This window comes from Notamacropus eugenii, chromosome 4 (genome assembly GCF_028372415.1).
Source record: "Notamacropus eugenii isolate mMacEug1 chromosome 4, mMacEug1.pri_v2, whole genome shotgun sequence".
Classification (NCBI taxonomy): domain Eukaryota; kingdom Metazoa; phylum Chordata; class Mammalia; order Diprotodontia; family Macropodidae; genus Notamacropus; species Notamacropus eugenii.
Window position 1 is genome coordinate 184,689,771 of NC_092875.1, and position 20,260 is coordinate 184,710,030.

Sequence of the window (20,260 nt, forward strand, 5' to 3'; positions counted from 1 at the left end):
CCTTAGAAAGTGCTGAGTGAAGGTCAATTTGGCTGACTCCTACAGTGCTAAAAGAGAAGTAATATACAAAAAAAAATCTGGAAAGGGAGGTTAGAACTAGATTATGTAGGATTTTGAATACCATACAGACCAATTTGTATTTGATCCTAAAGGTAATAGAGGACCAGTGGAATTTTTACTATCTTGCTTTTATGATCTCCATTTTATAGATTGAAATTGAAGACCAATAGAGATCAAATTATTTGCCCAAAGGAACTCAGATAATAAATAGCCAACTGGGACATGAATTTATGATTTCTTATTCTAATTGTAACATTCTTTCCACTATATGATGATGATGATGATGATGGTGGTGGTGGTGATGACATGATTTTTTTGTTGCTCTAGAGTATGGGTCAACTTTCCTTGTAACAATCCTATGAGATGGTGTATCTATTATTATCATCCCCATTTTACAGATGCAAATATTGAGCCACAAATTGATGAAATAACTTCTCTAAGGTCACAGAAAACATGAATGGGGTAATGTGGTGCAAATGGAAAGTGCTGGACTTGGGATCCATGACAATTCAGGGCAAGATCATTTATTAAGTGCCTACTGTCTGAATCTTTCCTCTGCCACTTAAATGGTAATAATTAATTTATCCTCTCTCTGAACCTATATCCTCATCTGCAAAATGAGAGGATTGTCCAAGATAACCACAAAGGTTCCACCTATTCTATGCATCTTCTATGGCAGAGTCAGGGCAGAAGTTCAGATTATCTGACCCCAAATCAAAGGCTCATTTCATGTTTCATGGAAACAAATAACAATCCTCGTTGATTGGCTGAAAACTATTTTCACCTCCCAAAATGACACCTCTTCTGTCTGTTCTTCTAGCCCTTAGACCCTTTCTAATTTTTAATTTTATTATCCTTCTACCAACCTGAGGCAGCCTAAGAAGTGAGCTGAGATCAGCTTTATTTTGTAACACTGAGGCAAAGTTGTCACACATCCGTAGGAGTGTAGCAATCACTTTAAGGATTTTCCAGGCCTCCTACCCAGAAAGACAGAATAATGTAAATAAATCCTTCATCCAGGTCCAAGAACCCCTTCCACATTCATTTACCTTCGTGTGGACCTTTTTTTAAGTTTTGCCCTCAATCAGCAAGCAAATCACTTGCTGGTGTAAAAAAAAAAAAAGGAAAACCACAATTGCTGAATTTATTAACTCATATGTGTTTAATCCAAGCAGTTTTCATTTAAAACAACAAATGGGATCATTTAAAATGAACATGTTTTTGATTAAAGAACTCCCATTATCTAAAAAGCTGCTTTTCCAATAATGTTTGTTTGAGGGTGTGGAGATGGTATTTGTGGATTTCTTAGTATTATCATTGTCTGGTTTTACTTTGAAGTTGTCAATTGCCCTCTGATTCAACAAATGGCAAAGATGGATTTTCCCTGTGTCTCTTAGTGTGACTCCATAACTCACCAAAAGAATGGTAACTGGACAGTTTCACTTGGGGTATCACATTCTCTGGTATGAATCACATAGATGGAAATGGCCTTCATCCCTGCAGTTAAAGAAGACTGGCAAGCAGGGTCATCTGGCTGCTATAGAGCAGCCACTCTCAGCCCTGCCAAATGTTCTGCAGCAAGAGATCAGAAACTAAAAGAGCTCCATTGGTTGTTTAAGAGACAGAGTGATGTTTAATGGGAATAACCACATGTGAGCTGCTTAATGAAATAGAAATGATAACTACCATTCAATCATGAACCTAAGAAATCGACTCATCATTGATTTTTGTGAAATCCAATTAAATGAGCATGTGCACATACACGCACATACACACCTGATCACACGAATCAAAATCTTGCCTGATTAGCGATATAAAACAACCTTAAAAGCATGAAGATATCATAAATTTATTGCATAAAATTAAATGACACTCCTCATAGTGAAAAGAGCACTGTATACATTAAGGGGACCCACAGAAGTCTCATTCTTTAATGAAAAATATCCCCTTGCTTATTGGGAAGGAAAAGAAAGACTGAAAGGAGGAGTGCCATTCATTTATCATTTCTTTGGGATTCCGGCTTTAAGCCTGAGTATCTTCAAACCCAAGTCCAGTGGCCAGGGTGGGGATCTAAAAGGGATGTCTAAGCAGGTAATCATGCGGCTCAGTGAGGCAGGAAGGCTACAGCAGAGTAGCGCAAGAGAAAGAACCCTATATTTTTAGTCATAGAGCCTGGGTTCAAATCCAATCCCTTCCACCCAAATAAATAGTTTCTCTGGGCTTTATTTTCCTTGTCTACAAACCTAAAAACATTGGACTGGACTAAATGACCCTCAGTACCCTTTTCAGCACTTAGTCTATGATGTGAGGGATGAGAATTAACTCTATAATGATCCTTAGTTGGGACCCTGTCTATTCTCTCTCTGAGGTGTGTAGGACTCCTATGTTGAAGAAGAATTTGAGGTACTGCAATCCAAAGTGACTTCGACAGTCACCACAAAATGGAACAGGGCTGTTCCTGAGGAGGAAAAATGGATCTAATAATCCATAGGAACCATAACATCTCTCCTGATTTAGGACAAGCTGGCAGCATCTGATGACTGAATGGATACATTTTTATTAAACGAGTTCTGGCTCTTCCTTAGGAGCCATGTGTGATCACTGTCTGCCAGCACTAGGGGACCTCTACTTTCCTTTAGTTTGGTCCTCCCTTGGTAGAAGGAACTAGGACCTCTTCCTGAGCTCCTGAAACTCAACTCCAACTGCCTCTCTTACAGAAATTCCCCCATCCTGTTAAACAATAGCTTGGCAGGCACTAAAACAATGACAAAAAATAGAGAGAGAGAAGAAAAAGGAACAGAAAAAAGACACTGAGGGCAGTGACTTTTCATGCTAGAATGGTTGGCGCCTAAAGATGGCGAAGAGAAGTTTTGAAGTTAAAATAAGCCTAATACATTACAGCTTTCTGCCTATTTTTCATAAGCAGAGAATGTAGCTCACATGCTTCTGCAGATGGATTTTGCTCTTCTTTCCCTCAGATCTGTCTAGTTCAGAATGTCTTGGCAAAGCTGGGGTCTCTTCATCTCTCTCCCATTCATTCCTGTCATTCCCCTACTACCAACCCAGACCCCCCCACTACCCAGTAGTTTCTATCCATGGAATTATCAATGTTTCAGCAATAAATACATCAGCTCTTGATTATCCACAGTGGGGCCAAAGACATATTGGCTTTTATAAAGGTAGCTGTCTTCATAGTTTGATTTGGTGACACCCAGCCAATCAACCAAGGAGACTCATACATACAGGTTTGTGAAATCAGCATTCAAGGGAATTCTAAATTCAGATAAGGGCTGGAAGCGAACGGTGATTTCAGCAATGTGGCATACTCCCTGGAGGAGGAAACCATTCCTGCTACTGTTTGTCTCTACCTTCTCTGCAGCTCATAGACATAAGATGTTGCCTAGAATACTAAGAGGTACCTTGCTTAGAGTCCCACAGCCAGTGGGTGTCAAAGTCAAGACATCAAAACAGTTCTTCCTGGCTTCAAGGTCAGCTCTCTATCTACTATGACATTCTGCCTTCCAGTTTCAATCAGCTAACTTAAAGGCAGAACAAACTCATCAGAGACTGATGATGATTTAATCATAACCACATGGTCCATACAGTGAGCTTATTGCATAGCTATATTTTATATAAATTATATATATATATATATATAAATATATTTATACAATATTTTCCTAGAAGCATGGAATAGTGGTTGGATGTGAGACTTGATATCAGAAAAACATGGGTTAAGTATTGTTATACTTAATAGCCATGGAACTTAGGAAAGTTATTTAACTTCTGTGTCTTTCAAGCAGCTCTATTGGAGCTACTTACAGTCACTTGCAATTGAGAGAGGGCTCCCCATTACAATAAAGTCAGAGATTTTCTTATAACACCTACATGTAATATTTCTTAAAATAGCATCAGTTAATTGTGAATAAGAAAGCAGACCATTTTCTAGAACACTTTGAACAATGAATAAATAGCTCAGAACATTTGGGATCTTTTTATTAGTCCTGTTATCTCTCTTTTGATATAGGATGAATTCCTTCACAAAGCTGTCACTGACAAATACAAGATTGTCTTAGAATTTAACTAGAAAAAACAAAATTTAAAAAGGACATTAACATTTGTCAAATGAAGACATATTAACTTTCCAATCAAATCCAATAAGGATTTATTAAGCATCTACTTTGTGCCAGGCACCAGGCTGAGTGTTGGGGATGTAGTTAATAAAAAGAAAGACAGTCCTTGCCCTCAAACAACTTACAGTCTAATGGAGGAGGGAGAGAATAAAAAAGATGACAGGAAAGGGGTGGGGAGATAAGATGCAAAATTGAGTGAGCCCGAAAATTCCAGTTTCTGCCCTCCCTAAAGGAAGGCACTGGGAGGAGTTTGGCACTCTACCCACTGCTCCTTTGATCAGATGGGAGAGGAGGCTGCAGGAGTTGGTGTCACTCAAGTCTTGAGTTACCAGCTTGGTGGTGATATTAGGGGTGATGAACTTGACCTGCGCGGCAGGTGCTGTTTGTATTCCTATTTTATAGATGTAGAAGCTAAGGCAAACAGAGGTTAAGTCATTTGCCCAATGGTCACACAGCTAGTAAATATCTGAGGCTAAATTTGAACTCAGGTCTTCCTGAGCCCAGACCCAGAACTCGATACATTGAACCACCCAGTTACTCTTAAGTACAATAATTGAGTTTCATGGTGTCAGTATTTGTCATAATTATGTTGTGTTTGAGAAGTCAAGGAAAAGTGTAAGACATTTTAGAAATAATTTTATCTAAAATCATTAAAATAAGAAGTTTATGCTTTAAGAAATAAACATTTCCAAGTACTGTTTTCTAAATGGAGAACATTTTACTATATCTAAGTCAAGATAATTATATTCCCAATGGGATTTGGTCCAGAACCAAGATTATATTCCTTCATGACCCCTTTCCAATGGCTATATACAAACATAATTGTTGGTCATGAATCCCCAGTGAGTGTACGTGTATTTATAAATTATATACATGCACTACGTATTCTATGTATTATAAAAGATACAAAACAGAAATTAAAAGAATAAACTATTGAATTTTAAAATTTTCTTTTATTTATTAAATCATACAAAATCCCTTCTGCTCTGACTAAAGATATTATTACTATTAATATTTAATCAGATTTGCTTTATCTTTTTTTTAAAATCATACTTTAATATCTTGGTTTAAAGTGATTAGAGAATCTGGTTCTAAGTTTGGTTTATTCTGATACTTGGTTTTAATGACTATCATAGATGAAAAAGAAGTTTCACAAAGGTATAATATCCAGATGGAAGATTGACAGCACTTACTAAATCAATACTCATTGTTCAATCCTATTTGCCATTTACGTGAAGGTTTCTGTTAAAATCCAGCTATTAAATTTCCATCTTCCTTGATGTCAGTTAATTGTTCTTGCAAACTAATCCAAAAGTATTGAATTAAATATTCAAACAAATGGGTTTAAAACTCACTAAAAGTCTTTGGAAATATTTAAATAGATTAGAATATTCTGGGTTTTTTAAAGTGTTGAGATATGAAGGTTTTTATGGATGACATGCCTCTATCATTTTCAACAGCAAAAGCTAATATTATAAATGTGCTTTTCTATCATGATGGTTTCATGTTATCATTATCCATTATCTATATTTATGGTAGGCTTCATCACTAATGATAGAGTATGCAAATCTATATTTCAAATAATTGCAATAATTTCTCATCTTTTACCAAATCCCAGAAAGATCTGATTAGATAATCATTGTTTTTTTTTCATTTAACATATATGTTTTTATTTAACGTGCCTGATGACAAGTTCATACTAGGAGTAGAAAGATCAGTTCTACAATTTTCTTGTTTGCTTGTGTTTTCATTATTAACATTGCCTTTAATCTTTAGTTTCTTTGTAGGAATGTTTCCGAGCCACACGTCTACAGCCTTTAAATGAGGGTTAGTTTAGTTATTTGATAGGAAGAAAAGATGGGCTGGTCACATGGCAAGAGGGAGGGGTGACAGGTGAATAGGCAGAGGGTTCTACCAGTACCTTCAAATTGAAAGTATGCCTTCAGCATATTAGATGAACCCCAAGTAGTGGACTTTTGGGAAGATGTAGATAGTCCCACAGAACAGACAAGCATAGATGAGTTATGTTGTATATTGTTGAAAGCAGTGCCCAAATTGAATAAATCCCGGGTCCATTTGAGGATTTTAGCAATTTATTTTAAACTAGATAAAATGACCCATAAATCCAGTTAGCTGGGCACACAAAAGTGACAATATATTTCAATACACGAAAAAATTCATGAAAAAGTAAGAGTGTAAGAAAATTGCAAAGGTAAGAAGCAATCACGTTGTAAAGAGATTTAAAAGTTAGCCAGAAGACTTTATATTTGATTTGGGAAATAATAAGTAACCACTAGCATTTAATGAGAAGGCTGTGATATAGTCAAATCTTATTTTGGCAGCTAAGTGAAGATGAATGAGACTAAGGAGATAATTGAGGTAAGGAGACCAAATACAGGCTATAACAAATAGTCCAGACTGAGAGTGATAAAGGTCTGCCTCAGGAGCTGTGTGAAGAGGACACACATCAAAGATGTGGCAAAGGTAGACATGACAAGAGTTGGCAATAGGCTGAACACCCAGGGTGAGTGCAAGTGTAGTCAAGGGTACAAGCCTAAATGACTGATAAGGTGGCACACTTTCAAATTTGGAGTTTGGAAGGCAGATAGTATTTGACAGGAAATTTAATGAATTCTATTTTGGATATGTTGAGTTTGAGATGTCTACAGGTTATTTACTACAAGATGTCCAATGGGCAGTTGAAGATATGAGAACAGTGGTCAAGAGAGAGGTTAAGGCTTGGTAAATAAATCTGAGAATCATCTGCATAGAGACGACAATAGAATCAATGGAAGCTGATGAGATCACCAAGTAAGAGTCTAGAGGGAAAAGGGTAGAGTACTCAGGAAAGACCCTTGGGGAGCAACTGTGGTTAATAGGCAAGATATAAATGGAGAGCCAGCAGAGAAGACTGGGAAGTCATCAGACAGGTAGGAGGAAAAATAGGAGAGGGTAGCCTCATAAAAATCTAGGAGAAGAAAGTAGGCAACAGTATCAAAGGTAGCACAGAGGTAGAAAGGATGTGGATAGAGAAAATTACATCATATTTGTCAGTCAATCATTCATAACTGAAGAGAGAGAAAGAGAAGTTTCAGTTAAATGATGAGGTTAGAAGCCAAACTGTAGAGGGTTTAGAACAGAGCATAAGGAGAGAAAGCAGACACAATTGTATACCATTTTCTGAATGAAATTACCTAAGAAGGGAGGAGGAATAAACAATAATAGCTAGTGAAGATGAATGGATCAAATGAGAATGTTGGTTTTGGGAGGTTTGGGGGATTTTGTTTGTTTGTTTTTGAGGATTGGAGAGCTATGGACCTGTTTGTAGGTAGCAGAGGAAACAGCCAACAGAAAGGAAAAGACAAATTAAAGAGTGGGTGTGATAGAGGGGGCAATCTGCTGAAGAAAACAAGAAGGAATATGATCACTTGTGTATGTCATAAAGGTGATTGCTTGGCAAGAAGATGCATACCTTCACGTGAGGCAGGGATGAAGGAGGAGATGTGATCTCAAAAGACAGAAAGAGCTCAAATGAGTTGGTACTTAGTTATCAACAAGAGAAGATTTAGCCAAAAGAGTTCATTGTAGAAAAATGCACACTTTGTAAAACTAATGGCAGCAGAACAGTGGCCAAACTATTTATCATTCAAACATTTAGTAAAGTCTTTGCAAAATGTGCAAGAAAGATATTATACATGCATAACTGATTGTGGTTTTAATAATAGCTCTTTAGGCATATAAACCTCTGAGAGAGCTACATCTATGGGTATCTAGGAGGGAAATCATAATATTTATATAAGACTAGGAACTGGTACTGAGAACCTCCATATAAGAAAATTCCCTCTACCAATGCAGTTTAGCACCAATTTTGGAACTGATCATTTTACAATGTTGCCTGAGGCATTGGGAGGGGAAGTGCCTTTCCCAGGATTATATAGCTGATAAGTATCAGAGATGGGACTTAAATGCAGGTCTTTCCCAGCTCTAAGGCTGGCTATCTATCCACTATGCTGGGCTGGTTTTTAATATTTATATACCTACATGGATTTACAAAAAGGTTTTCTATGAAATTATCTTTGAAAATCTTTTCAAACTGAGGGATATTTTTTGACTGTCAATAATTAGATTTGCAAAACATAGCGTTGTTTATTTTGACTATACTTTGTGCTTAATAGAGGAACAAGGCAGAATAAAAGTACCTAACTGCCCCAGTTTCTTCAGTAGGGCTGTCATATTTTTATTTATCCATGATAATAAGGGAAAACATGGGGGGAAAACACCTACGAAGTACACAAATAATATAAGACATTTCATTTGGTCAAATGTTTCAATATCCCCTCCCCCCCCCCACCAAATCTTTCATCACCAATACCAACAAATGCCATAATGGACTGATTTAAGGTTTGCTCTCTTTCCCCCTGTCAGTGCACCTATCATGTGCAAGGCGATGTACCAGTCACTGTCAAGGCAAACATAGATCCAAGTTGGTGTGTTGTAGGGAAGGGACACTGAAGCTATACTGGTTCTACTTTTTGCTGTGTTTCTGGCAAGCCACTTGACAGCTTTCAGCTTTTCTTTGAGGGGGATCGTCACTAAGCTCCCTTCCATTTTGAAATCATATGATCCCCTTGAGAAAAGATCAGTATAACAACTCATGTAGACGCTAAGCAGAAAGAATCTGTAAGATTATTTAGAGAGCTGAAATAGACTTTGGAGGTTATTGAGTCTAAGCCCTTCATTTTATAATGAGGAAACTGAGAGAAATCACTTGTCCAGAATCACATAGTGACTGTCTGAGTTAGGATTCAAATCCGGGTCTTCCATACGTCTAGTCCAGCACTCTGTACTAACCCCTACATTATGCTACTTCTTGAATAAATCATAGGTGACACAAAAAGCAGTGAAAGGGTTGTAGATCACAAGATCAATAACCCAATTTGTTCACTTTACAGATGAGGAAACTGAGACTCTTGAAAGGGAAAATAATTTACTCAAAGTCATGTAGGTAGAGAGTAGCCAAGACAGGATTTGTATGTAGGTTCTTTGACACAAGAGACAGACACAATGAACTATATTGTTTTAGCAATTGATTACATGGGAATTTGAGGGAAAAGGGGTAGATAAATGTGATTACTGGGTTAAGAACCAGGGTGACTGAGAGGATGAGGATGCCATTAAAGGAAATAGGGAAGTCAGGAAAGAGTGTGGAATGGAGTGCAAGGGAGGTAACGACACAGAATCCTGATTAAGGTCTTGCAGAGTGAGAGGAAGAGGAGAGAGTAGAGGCAATGAGTGAAAACTGTTTTTTTCTGCAAGTTTGGAAGTGAAGAAAAAAAAGAAAGTGAATAAAAGCTTGAAGGTTTGATGGTATCAGTCTCTTTTTTTGAGCTATATGGGGATCAAAAGGAAGATTTAAGAAGGAAAGGAAATAAACATTTATTTGGTGCTATAAACCAGGCATTGTGTTAGGTGTTTTTTACAATATTATCTCATTTGAACTTTGCAACAACGTTGCAAGGTAGAATGCTGTTAGGATCCACATTTTATAACTGAAGAAATACAGGCAAACTACAAGTAATTGACTTGCCCAGGGTCACACAGCTAGTAAGTATCTACTATTGGATTTGTACTCAGGAATTTCTGACTGTAGGGCCAGTGCTCTATCCTTGAGCCACCTGGCTGCCTCAAAAAAGGTCTAAGACTGCTCACAATGTCACTCCCCTGCCCCCAAATCTTCAGTGATTGCTTCTTCTAAGATAAAATGTGAATTTTTCAGCCTGGCATTCAAAGTCTGGCTCTAACTTACGTTTTCATATTTATTTCATGTTACTTCCTTTTACATATTCAGTTTTAGCTAACCTGGTTTATTTGATACTCTCTGAACTCAGCATTCTATTTTCCCACATCCCTGACTTTGCCTAGGCTGTTGTCTTATGCCTGGAATGTTCTTTTTCATCTCTGTTTCTTAGAATCATTGGTAGGGAGGGGAGAAGAGAAGGGGAGAAAGTGAGGAAATGAATAGGCTTTTAGACACAGTATATACCATTCACTGTACTAAGAGATTTACAAATAGCTCATTTTATCCTCACAACAACCCTGTAAGGTTGATACTATTATGATCCCCTTCTTGCAGCTGAAAAAGCTGAGGCAGAAAGAGGTTAAGTGACTTGTCTAGGGTCACACAGCTAGTAAGTATCTGAGGCTAGATTTGAACTCCAGAGTTCCTGACTCCAGGTCTAGCACTTTCTCCGCTGGCTACTTGTATCAGCAAGGATGCTGACATACACAGGAGGGCCTGCTGTACAGGTTCTTAGATCTACTTTTCTGAAAGGAAAACAACTTTTGAGGGGTCAAAAATCATTTTAATCAAGCACATACATCATTCCCTTAGTGCAGGAGAAAAAGTCAGCGCTCTGAACTTCAGAGAAAACACAGAGAAATCACAATCAGTAGACAGGGCTTCCAACTGTCTGACCGTAAGCAATACATATATCACAGATCAACAGACAGATCCAACTGTCTGACCATACATACATAGTTATCAGAGAGAGAAGCACCAGCGTATGGGTTTTCAAAGCCTTAGCAGCAGCCCAGACTCTCATCTGGCCAAATAAACACTTCCAGTGAGTAAGCCCCAAAGTAAAACCTCACCTCAGAGTCTTTATACACTTTTCAGAGCTAGAGGGCAGGACCCTCTGACCCAGTACCTCAATAGAAATTAATAAAAGGTACTTGAGGCCTATTAATTGGTGGGGAAGATTTAATTAACCTTATACTACCTAGTTGCTTTTAGCTTCTCTCAAGGCTTAGTCTCCCACTCAAAGTTTTTCCTAATCTCTTCTATTGTTAATATTTCTTCCTTTTTTCAAATTATTTTCTTTTTACTACATATTTTATACCTCATTAAACTGTAAGCTTCTTGAAGGGAGAGACAGTTTTTTTGTTCCTTTGTTTTTTTTAATGCGTATACATAGTTCCTAGCAGAGTGCCTTGAACATAGCAAGTACCTAATAAGTATTTATTATTGAATTGAATTTCTGAGCAGTGTTTGAGAAACTGGAGAATAAGAGAAATGCCACAAAACTGGAGAAAGTCAAATTGTTTCTAAAAAGAGAAGAGGATAGAATTTGCAAACTATAAATTTAATTACCTAAAAATTCTAGAATATATTACTAAAGAGAACACTTTTGAATAGTTAGAAACAAAAGCAGTGATCACTTAATGTCATCATGGCTTCATCAAGAACAGGTTATGACAAACTAAACTTATTTTCTCATTAGACAGGGTTACTTGATTAGAATTTCAGGATAATGTTAGAGTAGTATATAAAGAATTCAGCAGTCTATTTAGCAAATTCTCTCATGCTATTCTTTTTGGAAAAGGTGGAGATAGGTAAGTTTGATAATAGTACAATATTTGCAACTGAGTGAATGATTGATTCCAGAGAGTCGTCATTAATGGCTTGTAGGGAAGTCCCTAATGGAGTACCTCAGGGAGTACTGCCCTTGGTCCTGCATTGTTCAATATCTGATCAAAGACCTGGGTTAAAGCATAAATGACATGATTATCCAATTTTCACATGCCATAAAGCTGGAAAGTATAGCTAACACTGGATAAGATAGGTTCAGAAAGGTCTCAGTAGACTAGAACAATTGGCCATATAAATGATATTTTGATTAAAAAAATCAAAATTGCATGTGTAAGGGAAACCCTCAGGCTTGTTGTGAACAGCGTTAGAGTCATGCTGTACTTTCTACCGTGTCAAGAGCATTCAGCTGCTAAAGAATATATATCCTGGTATTCAATGGGTCACCAATACCTTCCCGTTACCTTCACAACTATGAGACAGGGAGAAGGGGAGGGAGTGAAAGCAGTGTTCTTTCTTATTCAGGATTTTAAAAAATCAACAACATGATAATGAAAGCTTTGAGTCCAAAAAGAAATGTAGTGCCCACAAAAGGGTACTAACTGTCCTGCTGTGTTCTACCTGATGAGACCTGGAATGCTGCATTGGGTATTGAGTTTTATATTTTAGGAAGAAAATTGATAAGTAGAAGTATACAGAAAGAGGCAACCAAGATAATGAAGGGACCAAAAACCACATCATGCAAAGGCTGATTGAAGAAAATGAGGAGGTAAGTCTGGAGAAGATTTACAAGGAGGTTAATAGCTGTTTTCAAGTACTTAAAGGGACGCCGTATATCTTAGGTTTGTTCTTATTCTGATTGGCTCCAGAGGGCAAGCTAGAAACAATGCGTGGAAATTGTAGATGGGCAGATCCAGAATTGATTTAAGAGGAAAAAAACTTCCTAACTACTACAACTGTCCCAAAATTAATTGGATTGCCCCTGGGAGGGATGGTTTCCTCCTTAATAAAAGTCTTCAAACAAAGACTTTCTGAATAGTTGTTTGGAGTGGCATAAAAGGGATCATACGTTGGAATATATGGTCCTTTCAAGACAAAGCTTTTGTGATTTTTTTTTTTAATTCAATGGTGAAGACATTATTAAAGTGGTTGACCCTGGAGTCAAGGCTGGTTAGGGAGGGAAATGAGAACAAAACAACAGAATCTGGGATTATAGTAACCAAAGGAGGAGCAAGTCAGTGGAAAGGTAGAGGAAGAGATTATGATCAGAGGGAAGAATTTCAGAGTTCAAAATCTTGGAGGTTGAACTTTTTTTTAGTATAAGACATTGAAGATATGGCCAACTTCGTATATAGCTGAGATAAAGGGAAGATGGAAGTCATAGGATGGAAAGAAGACAAGGTAATAGATTGTCAACATAGATCTTGAAGAATTAAGACAAGGAAGAAGGAGAAAAGAAGACTGTGTTAGGTACCAGAGTTATGGAGAAAAAACAGAGAATTGTTCATCAATAAGTCAATCAATCAGCAAGCATTATTAATTAAGCATTTGTTGCCATGTACTGTACTAGATGCTGCGGATTCAAAGACAAAAAAGAAATAGTCTGTGCTTTCAACAAGTTTACAATTCCATTGGGAGGAACAATGGACAAATACAGTAAACACAAAATACATAGAAAACACAAAGTAATGTTGGAGAGATGTGGGTAGATAAGATGACAGGGTCAAGGATTGGGAGAAAGTGAGAGCAAGACGGTTCACAGACAGGCATCAACTTACAGGAGGAGATAGAGAGATGGCATAAATGGTACAGCAGTTAACAGGCTTGCCTTGAAATCAGAAAACCTAGGTTCAGGTTCTGTCTCTGACACTTAATTAGGTGTGTGAGCATGAACAAGTCACTTAAAGTTTCAGGGTCCCTCTTCAACTCTCCAAGGCTATAAATTATGGGCAAATTAACTTGCATTCATGGAGGAAATTTCCCTACACTGATGAAATCACAGGTCTGATCCAAAGCAGCAGGGGAAAAAGTACATAAATTAGATGATCACTCCTTGAATTGGAATCACAGGATTGAGAGCTACAATAAACTTTAGAGAATCAGCCTGTTCATTTCATGAATGAGTAAACTGAAGCCTAGAAAAGAAATTGGTCATACAAGTAGTTAAGTAACAGAGCTGGGATTTGAACCCAGTTTTTGCTACTCCAAATTCAGTATTTCTTCCTCTATTCCAGGGTTTCTTAACCTGAATAGGGCCCATGAACTTGTTTGTTTGTTTTTTAAAAATATTTCAATACAATTGATTTTCTTTGCAATCCTATGTATTTTATGTATTTAAAAACATGATTCCTAGAAGGGATACACAGGCTTCACCAGATTGCCAGAGGAGTCAGGGTTAAGGATACAAAAAAGATTAAGAACTCCTCCTCTATATTTTACTCTCTTGGTTGAATCCATTATCTTTTTCATCTTTTTAACAAAAAAAGGAAAGTTTTTTCCTCCCCCCACCTCTGTGGCTTCAGTGTGTTCCCCTCAAACCCATGCTTTTGTGAACTGCATGGTGATAATGTAATTATTATAGATCGCTCCATTTCCATGCTCATACTTAGTCAGCGGTTCACTTAAAGCACCCAGACTGGCCAGATAGGGAAAGGACAAGGACAAGGAAAGGAGAAAGCTTAGGAGAGCCCTCCGATCTATTACCCTCTGTCTTCAAGGCAGGATTCAGAGGTCTGGCCCCATCTTGGCTAGAGGCAAGTGAGAACTTTGCTCCCCAAGGTAAACTGGAGGCCTGGCCCCCCCGATCCAGCCTGGGGAACAAACATGTCCCCATGCAGATGATAACATGTGCTCCCAATTAGAGTACCTCTATGGGGATTTGCACAATAACACACATCCTAGTTTTGGTCATGCAAATGGTGTTGTCATATTTTGGGGGTTTGGGGTTTGGTTTGGTTTTTTTCCCTTCAATCACTTATAAATCTTTACCTCCCCCTTGTGGCTATTTTTAACATTGCACTTGAGGAAGTCCAGGCAGGGATAACACAAGTTATCTTGCCAAAACATTTCATCTTCTGTGCTTGGAGGTAGCTAGCTGCCTCTGCACCCCTGACCTTTTGTTCTGTTTCAAGGAAGAAATCATTTCATTGGAAAGCATGAAGAAGAGTCCCTCCTCCTACGGTGTGGTTGTTATGACCAGCATTAGAGTCATGCTGTACTTTCTACTGTGTCAAGAGCATTCAGCTGCTAAAGAATATGAATCCTGGTATTTAATGGGTCACCACTACCTTCCCTATTCCCTTCGCAGCTGTAAGACAGGGAGAAGGGGAGTGAAATCAAAGTTCTTTCTTATCCAGGTATCATACCAGCTTCATTGAGTCATTCCTTATTCATTCATGTACAGGGAAAACTATCTGAAAGTACTCAGTTACCCTGGATTGAATACAAAAAGATGCATCTATGAATACAAGTTTTCCATGCTCTCTGGAACCTTAAAGACCATCATCATCATCATCAAAAAATGTCCAGGAGTTTCAGTATCAACACCATGTCCTCAGCAGTGATGCCTCAAGCAGTAGAGTGTAGTGGGAGGGATTCTGGGTTTGGAGACAGGGAAGGTATAAGTTGGAATCCCACTTCTAACCCGTACCTAGCCATGGGACTATGGCAAAAAACTTCTGCCCTTCTGAGTCTGTTTCTTTATCTCCAAAATAAGAATAATACTATCTGTTTCACAGGAATCTTTGAAGAATCAAATGAGTTAATGTACAGAAAGCCCTTTGCAAACCTTAAAGTATCATAAATTCCAACTACTTTTATTATGGTTAATTTTTAAAATTATTATTCATTTTAGAAAGGATCCAAGATGAGTCTGTTTGGTATCTCTAGAATTTCTAGTTTCTCCCAAAGCTCATCTCAATCATCATGTACTGTATCAATGGATCAATCAACAAGCATTTATTAAGCACCTACTATATGTCAGGCATTGTGCTAGGTGCTAGAGAAATACGTGATCTCAAATACCTTACTTCCTAATGATGAGACTTCTCTTGGTTCCCTCCAGCTACTAGTTCCTCCCCAACAAAATAACCTTGTGTTCATTTGATGTATACTTGTTTACATGTGTTCCCCCCAACCTCCAACAGAATATAAACCCCTTAGAGGCAGCAGTTGGTTCAGTAAGTGTTTGTCAGTTGCTCTGTTTCTCTGTAGTGAATATAATGTTTTTGAATTGATGTATTATATGGCTGATTTAGTTTTGAAGCTATACAGTTGTATTTGAATCCCCTAACTCTGCCAACTGGGGTTTATATTGGGAGAATTAGGAAGAAAAGTGTGAATACAGGATACTTTACTGGCCTCAGAATGTCATTGATTTCAGAGTATATCATAAACACCATGTATGTCTATTGTAAAGTGCTTTACCATACTGTGGATTTCAATTTCTATATAGGCCAAATTGTGTTCCGCTGAGTACATAATGATGTAGAATAGTAATACAGAAAGTCTGCATAATGAAGGTGTCCTTACCGCCCAAGGCTGGGATTCCATTTGATCAAACTTCTCTTAAATCAGGTTTAATTCTCTACTCAAGATCTCTTCCAATTCCTTGTCACATCCTAGATTCTCAAAGTCTAGGCTGGCCCATGATCTGGTAGATCATACATACCAACCATCAAGGAGGCAGATCCCAAACAGATTGAATATCCATTTGTATAACCTCATAGTTCTACACAAGCTCTCTTCCAATTCCTTGTCAAATCCTAGAGATGGACTCTAGATTCTCAAAAGCTAGGCTGGCCCATGCTCTGGCAGATCATACGTACCAAACAGCAAGGATCACAAGGGCAGACCCCAAACAGACTGAGTATCCATTTTTATAACCTCATAGTTCAGATGGAATGGCTCATGACCAGGACATTGGCCTCCTAGCTAGATGACCGCTTATTGGGTATGGTGAAGGGCATCCTTGTTCAGACACAGGTTGGACTAAATGGCCTCTGAGGTTCCTTCCACCTCAGGGATTCTTAGAGTCTCTGATGGTTTGTTTCCCCCATGCCCCCAAAAACTATTAGACCCTTCTGCCTCCTCGATGAGATGTCCATCAAGTAACACCTGGGAAAACAGAATGGCTGGCAAAGAAACTAAGTTTAGGGTCTGAATGAGAAGTTCCAATTAGAACTGGAGGATGACCTCAGAAAAGGGATACTTTAGTTAAGAAAAATCCCTCAAAATTTTTTTTTCCCTTTAGGATATGAATTATGTAAAAACAGAAAATAGGCAGAATTTTACATTTTCCTTCTCACATAATGGATTTGTTTTCTCTTCCTCACCTCCATATACACATGCACATGCCCACACAGACACCCCACCTGGCCACTAAGTTACTTTGTATCCCTGAAACCCTAGAGAGATCATCCTATGTCTCTTGCTAACATACATGGGGTAAAACTAAAGCCAGGCTATGAAGCTCTCTCTGGCCGCCTCCTAATGACCCGGATGCCAATTCTCAATCAGATTTCTGGTATATATTATTGTTGAGAGGATTCACAGATAAATTGGGTCACTTGCTATCCTGTGGTGCTAGGGACAGATTTGGAAAGTTGGCCTAGATAGTAAAAATAATGAAATCCAGATGCTAACTTGCATTTGCTTTAGGAGAAGCTTTTCTTAAATCTATGTTTTCCTCAACTGAAGAGAACAGGAAAGCTACAGCCAGACTTAATCTCCTTTTTGCTAATGTAATATCTGCATGCTTGTGCCCTCTTTTGGAAGCAATGTGTTATTGTTCAGTCATTCAGTCCTGTTTGACTCTTTGTGACCAGTGGACCATAGTGTCCTGGAGTTTTCTTGGCAAAGATACTGGAGTGATTTGCCGTTTTCTTCTCCAATGGATTGCTGGAAGTAATAGACATCTCCCAAATATCTGACCAGATGATTGACTACAAAGATCCTTATAACTGGGCTGTAGGAGTAAGTGTCTCTGGTTAAGATACTCCAAATGTTATTGGCTTCAGTTTCAGATCATCACAAATTTGACTATATTGTATTCCCAGGAAGTGTAAAGAATTGAGACACAAAGAAGAAAAGTATGAAATTTAATTTTATCATAAAGAAGAGGGTACGTTTCTGAAAGCAGTTTCTGAGAACAATTGGAGTTGAGGAGGGTGATGTATCCCAAGAGACTTCATTAGCAATCTGATATATTTAATAAGTCAGAGTTAAAATGTATCTTCTCAAAGAGGTTTCTGATGGGACTTAGACAATCTTTCGTAATAGGATATTATTAACCGATGAGCCAAAACATAATCCTTTTTTTACTACCCCCACAGTACTGTGTTGTATTCCATAGCACTTACCTTTGGACATAGACAGTACTTCATAACTATTTGCAGAAGTATTTATCATTACTGTTAGTCTCCATTGTTTCATTTGTAAATTGTGAGGGTAACAGTAGAGGGACTTTAAGATTCCTTGTAACTATACATTTCTTGGAGTCTGGGATTATAGTCGTCAAAGTAAACTTAGAGACATAATGTGCAGAGACTGGTAAATCAATCAAATAATCTTTTTTTTGAATTTTTAAGTACCTTATAATTTATTCTTTAATGTTTTCCTTATATTTCTTTTGGATCTTTTATATTGAATTTTCCATGGAGTTCTGATCTTTTTGTTACAACTACTTGAAAGTCTCTCAGTTCATTAAATGTCCATTTATTTTTTATTCAGGATTCTACTTAGTTTTTCTGGATAAGTTATTGTTGGATACAGCCCTAGTTCTTTTGCTCTTTGAAATATAATATTCCAAGACTTACCGCCTTTTAGCATAGAAGCTGCTAGGTCTTGTGAAATCCTGACTATCTTCACAGTATTTGGTTTATTTTTTCTTGATGAACAAGCATTTTTAAGCCCTTGCAGTGAGCTGGGGGATGAGAATACAAAGGCTTAATAAGTGGAAAAGTTTCTGCCCTCATACAATCACAGAACGGGCTGCCCTGTGAAGTAAGGGGTCCCACTTCTCAGTCAGGGTGGAGACGATGTTCTTGTTCAGGTATCGTTTGAACTAGATAGTTTCTGAGGTCCTGTCCCACTCTCTTGAGTGGGAGAGGAATCCATTTCAGTTTTGCCTTTTATGCCCCTGGCACATAGCAGATACTAATAAATTCATACATATAAATGATTCAGTCCCAACTATTCTCTTTCCAGAAATGAGGAAACTGGATTTAATTATCTCTAAGATCTTCCAAATACACCCTACCTTCTCCACTACCACCACACACACACACACACACACACACACACACACACACACACACACACATCCCGCAGGCACAACAATAAAATTAATACTAACATTGGTTCTGGAAACATCATTTTAATTAGCTATTTTTGATCAATTCATGTTCCCTGTGATTCCCCAAACCAGAACACTCTTCCTTGGCTACCTCTCCCTGTTATATGTTGCTTCCCCTAGTAGAATCTAAATTCCAGGTAAGCTTGGATGGTCTCACTTTTGTATTTATATCCTTATTATTTATCACAATGTGTGCATGTAACAAATGCTTTTTAATTCATTTAATCAACAAGCATTTATTAAGTAGCCACCCTATGCCAGGCACTGGGGATATAAAGACAAAAATATTTTGCTCCTTCAATGAGCAGAAGAAATAAAAATTTAAAACCACTACCTCAAAGTAGTATTTTCTCCACCCACTTTGCTGACATCATTCCTCAAGATATGCCCTGCCACAATCTTGAAAGATCTCCCTTAAAATCAGAGATCTCCCTTAATGTGTTGGGAAGAAAGTGAGCTAATTGGGCTTATACCAAGCTTGACAACAAAATATGCCATGTGTTATAAAATTCACACAAGACGTAAGAAAACATTAGAATGATACAAGACTGAGTACACAGTCTCACAGAGCCAGTGTCCTGGATTGTACTCAGAACCACAGCATCTCAGAGCTGGAAAAGCCTTCAAAGGCCATTTGGTATAACCTGGTCCTGAAAAAGAATCTCCACTACATCAACCCCAACAAGTGGTCATCCAACCTTCACCTGAATGTGGGGAACTAATCAATTACTGCAAAAAGCCCATTTTGCCTCTGTTAGGCATTATCTGTGTGTCATTAGGCAAGTTATAGAACTTCTCTGGATTTCAGTTTCTTCATATGTAATAGAAAGGAATTGGTCAGAATAATCTCTAAGATCTGGTCCAACTCTAAGTTTATGACCCTATAATCTATAATCATAGGTTCTATTTTCTCCAATGTGTATCTGGCTGAGAATTCTCTCTATAATTCCTCTGAATGGTCATCATATGGAATTTTATAATCTATATTTTATATGAATTCTATATTCATAGAATTACAGAGTTGGAAAGGTCCTCAGAAGTCATATAGCCTAACCCTTAGGACTGGCTACCATAAGTGTCAGAGCAGCACTTCATCTCATCATGTGGGGCCTCAATAAACTCTTCGGTAAAGTCTTATAAAAAATACTGCAAGACATTTTTTATACCTATGATTTACATACAATTTAAGAGGACAAGGAAAGAAGTTGGTGTTGCCATTCAGTACCACCAACAAATTTAAATTGGAAACAAAACTCTTAAGTCCTAAGATTCATTTGGAAGACTTCATCTAACTTTCAGCCAAATATGGATTTGGAGGCACATACCAATGCAAATAACAGTTGCTGT

At 37.8% G+C, this 20,260-nt stretch overlaps 1 protein-coding gene across 7 annotated transcripts in view; it reads left to right on the top strand.

Annotated features, from left to right (window-relative positions):
* PHACTR1 (phosphatase and actin regulator 1) overlaps positions 1 to 20,260 on the top strand; it is a 668,125-nt gene that overhangs the window by 198,764 nt on the left and 449,101 nt on the right. For 2 of the 7 annotated variants that reach the window (XM_072603847.1, XM_072603843.1), the window contains exon 1: positions 5,240 to 7,123. The exons of 4 other annotated variants lie outside the window; for them this stretch is intronic. Coding sequence is in view for 2 of the 3 variants with exons in the window: in XM_072603843.1 (XP_072459944.1) it covers positions 7,084 to 7,123 (40 nt within the window). In the remaining variant the exon portion in view is untranslated. Of the gene's footprint in view, positions 1 to 5,239; positions 7,124 to 20,260 lie in introns of those variants that run through there. One more of the 7 variants, XM_072603848.1, reaches the window with a different exon arrangement.